This window comes from Pseudorasbora parva, chromosome 17 (genome assembly GCF_024679245.1).
Source record: "Pseudorasbora parva isolate DD20220531a chromosome 17, ASM2467924v1, whole genome shotgun sequence".
NCBI lineage: Eukaryota > Metazoa > Chordata > Actinopteri > Cypriniformes > Gobionidae > Pseudorasbora > Pseudorasbora parva.
Window position 1 is genome coordinate 4,716,167 of NC_090188.1, and position 12,434 is coordinate 4,728,600.

Consider the following 12,434-nt stretch of genomic DNA (forward strand, 5'->3'; position numbering starts at 1 on the left):
ATTGCGTTCATGCAACACCAGAAAAATAATGCGATTGGCTGTTGTCACTAGGACGGTCGCGTCAGCACCAAGCTTCAAACACGCCCTCCATTAAGCATTGACGCCTCTTAAAAAGACTCCAGTTGTTTCATTACTGGATGAATCAGTGTTTTTTTTTAACAAATTTCTTTAGTAAATGATTCAATGACAAATACATTTTTTTCAATGGTCACTTATCGCCACCTACTAGTGTGACAATGTAATTGATTCAATCTTTATTTAAAGTGTTAATTTACTTTCAAAAAGTTAATTTACTCTATTTTGATCTATACTGTAGACATCGGTGTTTATATTTGTACTATAAACCTTTATCCCTGTACTTGTGTGATATGAATATTTGTAAGATGTTGAAAAGACTGTTTGAAGCCGTTTCATACCTGTACATGACAGCTTCTCTCTGGCTCAGTGGCAGCGCAAACACAGATCTGAATGTTCGCTGTGATCGTACTTGTCAAAGGTTTTAATATACATATACAAATCCATGCTGTCTAGGTGGGTGTTTGAATCGAGATCCCGATCTTTTAACGATTAATCATGCAGCTATACATACTATTACTACTCATAATAATAGATTGCATGCTTGTCCAGAAGTCAAGCATCATCATTACTATGGCTCATAATTGTGGTTAGAGTTTTTGCGTTGCACTGCTTATTAGGGCTGTGCAATATATCGAAATGATCGAAATATCGCAATATACATATCGCCACGTCATGCAATATCCGAATGATTTTGATAGGTTACTTCATCATTGTGAAAAGTGTACTGGGCACGACTGTTACTTATGTTTCCTTGCAGTCTTGCGCTGTCTGCTATCTGACACACACAGCGAAAAGTGCGCACATCCATGCATTATGTCTTAAAATGACAGATGGCTAATACAGTAAAGCTGCCGCTGTCAAACAACAGAAGAACAGGAGAAAATCACTGTGCTCTTGGCTGAATAACCTTTGTAGCTTTATTATTTATCAGTGTATATTTAATACATATGAAGACTACTGTTTTTTTTTATTTATTTTTTATAAAAATAAAAAGAATCACCCACCCCTAGTTTATGAGTCTTTGTTTACCTGCATGTTTTTGATGTTAAGTTTTAGGTTGATATAACTATATATTACCAAGTCAAGCAAAGAGTTTTTGGTATTTAAATATTTGCATTACATTTTTTGTTTGTTTACATTGATGTTAAAATTATATTGTCAGATTTGTGACATACATTTTTGCTAAAACACTGCGGGTCACTTTCCGAAGTTGTAGCGATGCTTTCTTTTCCCAGAAAGAATGTGAAACAAATAATATCATTCTCAGTTTTTAAATACTTTTTTTTTTTTTTTAAGATTTTACACACTAATAGCAATATCGTACATCGAATATCACATTATTTAAGAAGATATCGCATATCGCATTTTTCTTCAATATCGCACAGCCCTAATGCTTATTAATTGCTTTTCCTGAGTAAACGTGCATATGACCTCAAATCTTGTGCATTTAGAGATTTTGAATTGCATTTGTATTTCTGAAACCCCTTGTGTTGAGTGTCTGATGCTGACGGTGGTGTGTTATCTGTGTGCAGTGGGCTCTGCAGTGTGTGTGAGTGGCCAGGGAGCTTCACCCACTATCAAACACTGTAACATCAGTGACTGTGAGAACGTAGGGCTCTATATCACGGACCACGCGCAGGTAATACGAAGCTCTGTCCTGAACATACCGCCAGATTGGTCCTCCTTTAGCAGCTGAATCACTCTATCGCTCTCTCTCTCTCTGTTTGCTCTGCAGGGCATTTACGAAGACAACGAGATATCCAATAATGCGCTAGCAGGGATCTGGGTGAAAAACCACGGCAATCCCATCATCAGACGGAACCACATCCATCACGGCAGAGACGTCGGGGTGTTCACGTTTGACCACGGCATGGTAAAAACCCTTTGTCTGCACATCAGTATCTGATATGCGTTTGCGCCTCTGCTTTCTCTTAATCATCCACAGACTGATATTAAACATAAAGTCAGGAGGGATATTCAGAATTAAAGAGTTAGCAAATGTATCAAAAATGAGTATTATTTATATACTATTATATTATTTATTTTTTAGTTTACCTGCTGTTTGTGCTTTGCCATTTAAAAAAAAAAAAAAAAATATATATATATATATATATATATATATATATATATATATATATATATATATATATATATATATATATATATATATATATAATATGTATATATATATTTTTTTTTTGTATATTTTTATTTAGCTTTAATAATTTTTTTCCTGTTTTATTAATGTTGGGAGTTCCAATGATTTCAGTTTGTTGCCAAGGCAACATTTCTTATTTTTGTTTATCATCTAATATTTATACTTTTTCCAGCTCTATTTTCAATTAATTAAATGCATTCTGGTTTTTTTGCTTTGTTTAATCTATCATTTTTATACTATTGTAGCATTTATTAATATTTTACCTTGTCTTTTGGTATATATTTTTAGTTTTCATTTAAGTTTTAGTTTAAATTTCTATTATTCCTATTTAGCTTTAATTTTTTGTATTTGTTTTAGTTCTTCAAATTGTTTTAATTTGGTTACATTTTTTGTTAATTTTTTTTGTAAAGTTATATAATATTTTATGATTTTTTTTATTTTATTTCAGCTTTGTTTTCAATGAACTAAAAAAAATTAACAGTTGGGGTTAATACTTCTTATAGGTAATTAGTTACTGTTTAGTTAATAATAATAATAATATTACTGGAATGGAATACTAACTTAATGGATATGATCATAAAATCATCCTAGTTTTGTAGTTTACAGATCTTGAATTCTTGCACAGCAAACTGCATTTCAAGGAAGAGTAGCATGTGATCGTGAACATGGCAGAAGCACGGCTGCAGCTCAGTTGAAGTCTGTTTTTCGTGACTCTGCCTCCCTCTGCAGGGCTACTTTGAAAGCTGCAACATCCACAGGAACCGGATAGCAGGTTTCGAAGTGAAGGCTTATGCTAACCCTACAGTAGTGCGCTGCGAGATCCATCACGGACAGACGGGGGGCATTTACGTGCATGAGAAGGGCCGGGGCCAGTTCATTGAGAACAAGATCTATGCAAACAACTTTGCGGGTGTGTGGATTACCTCAAACAGCGACCCCACGATCAGGTGAGCGAGTGATTTCTGAAGTCTAATGCCCGTTTCACACATACTCCATTTGCAGTGCGTATGCAGTGTGTATATTTTCCGTACCCATGCGATCCGATTACAGCTTTCACACTACATGCGGATGTAGTGTGGCGATCGTTTCCGCAACGAGTCTAATTTTTACGGTGCTGGAGGTGCAGAATTAAAGTGATAGCGCATTGGTCGCATTAAAATAAACATGTATTGATGAGAAAATCTAGTAATTTCACCACAGATACATATAATTTGAATATAAAATCATGTATATTCAAAGTCATCACATGGCTTTTTGCCGCCGGTAAAGCAAGGAAGACAACATCATACCTGTCGTTTAGCTAAATAAGGAGACATAATGGATAGCACTCGTCCTTCCTCCTTTCTTGGAGATGGAAAAACAAAGTTCTTTATGATCCACTGGATTTCTTGTAAAAAAATTTTTTTTAATTAAATTTACAAAATAAAAGACAAGATTTTTTTCATCTATTGTAATGTTTGTGATTTGACTATAACACGTTTAAATGTTTTGCGACTTAACACGTTTAAATGTTTTGCGACTTGTGTTGCGTGAGCAATGTAATGTATACATCTGAAGGCTATGTAATTGGAATAAAGGAATTGAATAAAATTTTGTTTATATTAGTGCTTTTAAAGGGTTAGTTCACCCAAAAATGAAATTTCTTTCATTAGTGTCTCACCCTAATGTCGTCCCACACCCATAAGACCTCCGTTCATCATCAGAACACAGTTTAAGATATTTAAGATTTAGTCCGAGGCCTTTCTGTCCTTTCTGTTTGAATGTAAGTGTATGCCCGCTTTACTGTCCACGTCCAGAAGGTAATGAAAACATCATGAAAGTAGTCCATATGTGACATCAGTGGGTTAGTTAGACTCTTTTGAAGCGTCAACAATACATTTTGGTCCAAACATAACAAAAAATATGAATTTATTCAGCATTGTCTTCTCTTCCGCGTTTGTTTTCAAACCTCAAATAAAGAATCAAACGGTCGCGAATCAGCAGATTGATTCGTGATTCATGTCGCCATATTCATATGTCACACGATTTCAGCAGTTTGCCGGTTTGACACGCGATTCGAATATTGAATCATAACCGTTTGAATCTTTATTTGAGGTTTGAACACAAACGCAGAAGAGAAGACAATGCTGAATTAAGTCGTATTTTTGGTTATTTTTGGACGAAAGAATCTAGCTTAAAAAGTGCTTAGAGCTGCTTGATTTATTTGTTGTTTGTTGATTTTCAAATATAAAACTTGTTGAAATGTTTTAAGTTTGTGCATCTGTTCTTTTTGAACACTTTCATCTTGTAATTTTCATCCGTGATAATATTCGATAACCGTGATCATTTGGGTCACTATAATCGTGATGTGAAATTTCCATACCATTTCATCCCTAATACATAAATATCATACTTGCCGATTGAGAGGAGTTTATTTTAGAATCATATAAAATCAACAATGATAATAATAATAATAATATTAAAGCAAACACAGCTCTGGGATCGGAATAGTATCGGTATCGGCCGATATCCAAATTCAGGTATCGGGATCGGATCGGAAGTGAAAAAGTCTGAATGATAACTTATAACAGATTTCCTCCTGGTGTCGATTATAAATCTATTCTTTTTTTGTATGTTATATATGTCAAAATCTGTGTAAATAATAGAAAGGTCGCTGATTAACACTGGCAATTCAGTGTCGTGATGGTTTTAAAAAATATTCTGAAGGTAGTATAAAAGGTATTTAAAGTAGTAAATTTAACTTAAGGATTGCTGTATATACCCTGATACAGCCGTGGATAAGTTACACACTGCAAACGCGGCATATGTGAAAGCACAACAGCTCGTGCTGCTCCTGCATCTCACGCACCGCAGACGGAGTATGTGCGAAACGGGCGTAATCATATCAGGGCATACTGTAATACTGTTCCTGGAAAATGAAAACCTCTCTTGTGGTAAATTGCAGGGGTAATGCCATATTTAATGGCAACCAGGGTGGTGTTTACATATTCGGCGACGGCCGAGGTCTCATCGAAGGGAACGACATCTATGGCAACGCTTTAGCTGGAATCCAGATCCGGACCAACAGCTGCCCGATCGTCCGGCACAACAAGATCCACGACGGACAGCATGGAGGCATTTATGTGGTGAGTGAACAGATAAAAACATCTACCAGACATGTTCTAATTCAGGGAATCCCAAACTTTTCCACACAATCACATGTTCATGGTTCTCTGATGTTGGTTAATGCTCACATGACATGCAAGTAAACTAAATATCAAATCTTGTTTTAGTAAATCGAGTACAAGGTGCACAAGTGCTACTGGGGTATAAAGCCTGTATCTCAGTGCTTTTTACATTCTCTGTGTTCAGTAACATTTTAAACACACGTGTGTATCTGCAGCATTGTGGCAGATGTGCCATCAGGGTGTGATAACATAATACACTCCCTTTTTTTTGATACTGCAATCGGTTAGTCATAACACACCTGATTAGGATTTTCTTTAGGGAAAATGTTTTTATCTTTAACAATGTCGAGAGAGAGTCTATAAATTCAACACACTTTTAAAGCCAACTGAATGTAGTCCAAAAACACAAGCAACCTATAACATTGAAATATAGAAAACACATTAATATATAAAAAATACACTAATATGATTTTTTTCTGAACCTGAATCTATTTATTGCTGTCAAATAGATTAATCGTGATTTAATCGCATCCAAAATAAAAGTTTGTGTACATCAAATATGTGTGTGTACTGTGTATAATTATTATGTATATATACACAGTACACAGCCATGCATGCATATATTTAAGAAAAATATATATATTGTATAATAATTATACACAGTACACACATTATGTACACACACATTTTTATTTTGGATGTGATTACCTGCAATTGAATCGATTTGACAGCACTAGAATATTATTAAATATATGTGTACACAGATAAATCATTTATTATAAATACTGCAGTATGTTATTTAAAAAATGGGATTTTCATGGTAACCTTAATTAGTAGCTTTTCATCCACTCACGAACACCCTGTAGAGAAACCCGGTTCCAGTCATTATAACCAGGTTTGTTCACTAACCCCCCGGTATAGACTCCTAGTCCCTGATTTTTTCCCATCTCTCTCTGGTTTGGCAGCATGAGAAGGGTCAGGGTGTGATTGAGGAGAATGAGGTGTACAGCAACACTCTGGCCGGTGTGTGGGTGACCACGGGCAGCACACCTGTGCTCCGCAGAAACAGGATACACAGTGGGAAACAGGTGTGTATCTGCCATCCTCTCACTTTATTGATCTGCAGTCAATCTGTGTGAGCTGCTCTAAAATGGCCTGATGTAAAGATTCCTATTTGGCATTTGATGGCTCAAAGATCAAACGTGACATAAGCACGGTGGCATTTGTGACGGACTAGTTCTCAAGATAAAATCCAGATGGCAGTCTCTTGATCTTCTTGCAGTGATGGATTAAATATGATTTTGTCTGCAGGTGGGCGTTTATTTCTATGATAACGGCCACGGTGTTCTAGAAGACAATGACATCTATAACCACATGTACTCTGGAGTTCAGATCAGGTCAGTGGCGTGGTATTATGATTTTGGGGTTATGAGACTTTAAGCACCGTCATGTAGGGCTGGGCAATACTTACATTTTATTTCAGTTATGAGTTTCATTTTCAGTTATGACTTTGGCTTTCGACTAAAATGATAATTGAGACAATGATTATTGTCATATTACATTTTGCAATCATGTTCTCACTTTCAACATATTTTAATGCATTGAATATTTTTTGTGTGCTGTCAAATCAATTATCATCCAAAATAAAAGTTTTTGTTTACATATGTTTTTGCTGACTGTGTATAATTATTATGTATATTTGAATACACACACATGCATATAATATTTAAGAAATATTTGTTATAATATAAATATATGTACAGTGTATACATGCAAATATTTTGTAAATATATACATGCATGTGTGTGTATTTAAATATACATAATGATTACACACATTATGTAAACACATAATTTTTGTATGTGATTTTAATTGCGATTTAATTGATTTGATAATTTGTTTAATTATTAATTTTGTGTATTTCTTTTTATTATTATTGTATTTCTTTTCAAAGTTCTTCTGTTAAAAAGACAATTTTGTATTAGAAATTTACATTGCATTTCCAAAGTAAATTAAATCATGATTTATGATTAATATTCAATCCATATGACTCCCATATTCAATCAGCTCTACTATCATGTACCCTCCACAGACTTATGGGTTTATAACATGACTTTTTAAGAAAGTGGTGACGTAAAATCATTTTTTGTTTTTCTTTTTGTAGAACTGGCAGCAATCCTAAAATTAGGAGGAATAAGATCTGGGGTGGGCAAAATGGAGGAATCCTTGTTTACAATTCAGGTAATATTTCCATCATCTTGATTTGATATAAAGGCTGATATTTGTATTTTGATCAGAAAAATAAGCGTCCTCTGATTCTATTCTCAGGTTTAGGCTTTATTGAAGACAACGAGATCTTTGACAACGCCATGGCTGGGGTTTGGATAAAGACCGACAGCAACCCCACACTCCGCAGGAACAAGATCCACGACGGGAGGGACGGAGGAATCTGTATATTCAATGGGGGACGAGGTGATGGTCTTCTTCATTTAATCTCATACTCTCATAATGCTGATGCTGAGCAACCTAACATTGCACTACATTACTCGTGGTACGACCCTCCTTGGGCTGGTAACAATTTAGGGATTGGAGGAGGGGAACATTTTAAACCTAGTTCTGATTACCACCAATAATGACGAGAATAACGAGACCATACAAACAGTGTAGATTAAACTAATTTAATAAATATTGAACCCAATAATTAACCACAAATGTGTAAACCCATAATGAATATAAAGAAAAACAAACATGCATACAAATAGTATCTGGGGAGAACCAAGAGAAAACTGGATTGTGCCAAAGAAACGAAAATAATATCACAACTCTTCCTAAACAGTTTCAAACAAATCCTAAACTAAGAAAAGAAAGTAAAGAAAAAGGATATCTCTAAAAAGTATAGATGAGAGTACTAAGTTTTCATTCGCTAGAATCACTCTCGGTACTCTGAACAGCTAAACTGAGGTACATTATATTGCCAAAGGTTTTGGGACACCTGCTTTTACGTGCACATGAACTTTAATGCTATCCCATTCTGAATCCGTAGGGTTTAATATGGAGTCCGCCCACCCTTTGCAGTGATAACAGCTTCAGCTCTTCTGGGAAGGCTTTCCTCAAGGTTTAGGAGTGTGTTTATGGGAATTTTTGACCATTCTTCTAGAAGCTCATATGTGAGGTCAGGCACTGATGTTGGACGAGAAGGCCTGGCTCTCAGTCTCCGCTCTAATTCATCCCAAAGCTGTTCTATCGGGTTGAGCTCAGGACTCTGTGCAGGCCAGTCAAGTTCCTCCACACCAAACTCACTCATCCATGTCTTTATGGACCGACGCTTTGTGCACTGGAGCGCAGGCATGTTGGAACAGGAAGGGGCCGTCCTCAAACTGTTCCCACAAAGTTAGGAGCATGAAATTGTCCAAAATGTTTTGGTATGCTTAAACATTAAGGTTTCCTTTCACTGGAACTAAGGGGCCAAGCCCAACCCCTCGAAAACAACCCCACATCATAATCCCCCCTCCACCAAACTTTACATTAGGAACAATGCAGTCAGGCAAGTACCATTCTCCTGGCAACCGCCAAACCCAGACTCGTTCATCGGATCACCAGACAGAAAAGCGTGATTGGTCACTCCAGAGAACACGTCTCACTGCTCTATAGTCCAGTAGCGGCTGCTTTACTCCACTGCATCCCACGCTTTGCATTGCACTTGGTGATGCAAGGCTTGGATGAGCTGCTCGGCCAAGGAAACCCAGTCCATGAAGCTCTCTACACACTGTTCTTGAGCTCATCTGAAGATCACACAAAGTTTGCAAGTCTGTAGCTGTTGAAGTTGGTGACTTTTGCACACTATGACCCTCAGCATGCGCTGACCACTCTCTGTGATTTTACGTGGCCTATATCACTTCGTGGCTGAGTTGCTGTTGTTTCCAATCGCTTCCACTTTGTTATAATCCCACTAACAGTTGACCATGGAATATTTAGTAGTAAGGAACTGTCACGAATGGACCTATTGCACAGGTGGCGACCTATCACAGTACCACGCTTGAGTTCACTGAGCTCCTGAGAGCGACCCATTCTTTCACTAATGTGTGTAGAAGCGTCTGCAGGCCTAGTGCTTGATTTATACACCTGTGGCCATGAAGTGATTGAACACCTGAACTCAATGATTTGGAGGGGTGTCCCAATCCTTTTGGCAATATAGTGTACGGGTCTGCCTCGTTTACATGTGATCCGATCAACTAAAACACATCTTAATACCAGGTGTAAACAGGGCCCGAGGTGTCACACTGCCAGCACAAATACTGGGATATGCACTCGGTTTTTTTTTTTAGACTGGTTATAGTCAGGTAAACCACACCATTGCAGCATTAAGTCTGTGGAAATGTCTAGTGTGCAACAGGCTCCAGTTCGCCTGGCTGAGAACAGGCTGTGTCTCCAGAAAACATGAACCATTCTGGTAGATTAGGGCTATCATGCCACGTTCAGGTCAGTCCAAATCCAATTTTTGTGATATCCGAAATATCCGATTGGAATCTGATCATATTTTGCAAATTTGAACGGCAAAAAAGTGATTTATTTTTAACAGATCCGTTTTTAGCTATATTCAATGTGATTTAAAATTACATTTTTGGAAATCCATTTCCGTCTGACCGCTCTAAAGTGATTTCTCGTGATTTGACTCTTCCTCACGGCACATAAACATGTCAGGCGTCGTTGTAGGAAGTCGCTGTCGTCGAGCAGAAAATGCCAATCCAATGGATACATTTTTTGAGACTAGCAGACAGCAGAGAATAAACAGCCACCTCACGTGTTTCTGCCGCTGCCACAGAAGACAGATGCATATTGTCATCATGTAAATAAGACAACATCTGTATTGCAAACCCCTACAGTCGCTGTTGTTGATTTTAGCAAATGCCTACCAATGCTAGCCTGACAAGCCTGACCCACATCAAGATGTTTGGTCTGGAAACTCACCATTGACAGCTCAATCCGAGGGGCGGATAAACGGTTGTCTTTCAAACTCCCTCTGCACGCGATAGGATAGCGCTACACCAGGGCTATTCAAATCTTACCCTGGAGGGCCAATGCACTGCAGAGTTTAGCTCCAACCCTAATCAAACACACCTGAACATGCTAATCAATCTCTTCAGGATCATTAGAAAATCACAGGTGGGTGTGTTTGATCAGAGTTGGAGCTAAACTCTGCAACGCATTGGCCCTCCAGGGTAAGATTTGAATAGCCCTGCGCTACACCAACCAGAGCAACGAAGGTGAAGCAGAGCTCGTTGACAGATTAAACATTCGCCGTATCCGGTCAGCAAAACCCGAACACATCTTCCCTTCTTAAGAATGACTTCAGTGCCGTTCTTTGTTCTTTTCTCAGAGAAAAGCTTAACTCCAAGTCTTCCAGAGTGGCGGTCAAAGCTGATTCGAAAGACCGCCGCCGTTTGCCAGTTTCTGTGTTTACTAGAAGCACGCAAACGCAACTCGGCCGTCGTCATTATGGCCCCGCCCACCGACTCTATACACGATGTGATTGGCCTGGCAAGAGTTAGGCGAATACAGCTCAGAAGGGTATTGAGAGTTGCTAGACGACACTCGCGGGCAGATTAGATTTGCTGCCGCTAGGGTGCGTCTAGATTTCTAAGCTATACCAATGCAACATCATTGCAGATTTGTGCACTTCAGCATTATGATGTTGAGTTTGTGTTGTAGGGCTGCTGGAAGAGAACGATATCTTCAGGAACGCCCAGGCGGGAGTCCTCATTAGCACAAACAGTCACCCTGTGCTGCGCAAGAACAGGATATTTGACGGATTCGCTGCTGGTAAAGTCATTTTTGTCATTGTCATTTTCCCCCATCTGTCTCTAAATCAAGCGTTTCCCATTTCTATATTAGCAAATATTAACATTTCAAATGAGAAAATTTACATACGCTCTCTACATATTTTTTTCATTGTTTTTACATTTATTTATATATATATATATATATATATATATATGTGTGTGTGCGCCTTTTTCTGCAGATTTGCATATATTGATGTTTATTGATTAAGCTTGACACTTTGTCTGAACTGTTAAAATCTTCACGAAATGTGACATTTTTTAAAACTGAAAATGTTTTTCATAGAAATACATAGATATTGTAATGCAAATAATTGCTAACCTCTCTGTTGCAGGCATTGAGATAACAAATCACGCGACGGCAACATTAGAAGGCAATCAGATTTTCAACAACCGCTTCGGTGGATTGTTTCTCGCATCTGGCGTCAACGTCACAATGAAAGGTAAACTCGAAACATTTCGCATTTGCTCATCTAATGATCCAGTGAAGTGTAAATGAACTGTTTCCTTTTCATCTTCTCTCCAGACAACAAAATCATGAACAATCAGGACGCCATTGAGAAAGCGGTGAGCAGAGGTCAGTGCCTGTACAAGATTTCCAGTTACACCAGCTATCCAATGCACGATTTTTACAGGTAACGCTCCTCAGGAACATCTATTTGAACTGTTGAGTGGAACTTCAGCGGCTCTCCTTCTCACTGCTGTGTTTTTCCGTGCAGGTGTCACACCTGTAACACGACAGACCGAAACGCCATCTGTGTGAACTGCATCAAGAAATGTCATCAAGGGCACGACGTAGAGTTTATTAGACATGATAGGTCAGTCATGCTCTCGAAATCTTACTACGAGCTTGCATTACTAAAATATCATTTTGCATTAAAGAAAATAAAGCCTAATAAGTTGTACTGCAAATAAACCTAAGCTAAAAACAAAAAAAATCCAATATTATGTCCAAAAAAATATTTCTGTTGTTGTTTTTGTGTTAAGATGACATTTGGAGAGATTGTTTGCTTAATGGCCAAGCAAATGTCACAATTTAAAAAAGAAAAATGTAATGGCCCTTAGATACATTTATTATATATATATATATATATATATACACATACATATACATACAGGTCCTTCTAAAAAAGTAGCATATTGTGATAAAGTTAATCATTTTCCATAATGTAATAAATAAATAAAAATGTAATA

At 37.4% G+C, this 12,434-nt stretch overlaps 1 protein-coding gene across 1 annotated transcript in view; it reads left to right on the forward strand.

Annotated features, from left to right (window-relative positions):
- fbxo11a (F-box protein 11a) overlaps positions 1–12,434 on the forward strand; it is a 50,286-nt gene that overhangs the window by 35,668 nt on the left and 2,184 nt on the right. Inside the window, exons 10-21 of the mRNA XM_067422250.1 lie at positions 1,611–1,717; positions 1,814–1,951; positions 2,966–3,183; positions 5,181–5,361; positions 6,369–6,491; positions 6,715–6,800; positions 7,568–7,644; positions 7,732–7,875; positions 11,113–11,223; positions 11,576–11,683; positions 11,767–11,875; positions 11,960–12,058. Of these exons, the coding sequence (XP_067278351.1) occupies positions 1,611–1,717; positions 1,814–1,951; positions 2,966–3,183; positions 5,181–5,361; positions 6,369–6,491; positions 6,715–6,800; positions 7,568–7,644; positions 7,732–7,875; positions 11,113–11,223; positions 11,576–11,683; positions 11,767–11,875; positions 11,960–12,058 (1,501 nt within the window). The remainder of the gene's footprint in view (positions 1–1,610; positions 1,718–1,813; positions 1,952–2,965; positions 3,184–5,180; positions 5,362–6,368; positions 6,492–6,714; positions 6,801–7,567; positions 7,645–7,731; positions 7,876–11,112; positions 11,224–11,575; positions 11,684–11,766; positions 11,876–11,959; positions 12,059–12,434) is intronic.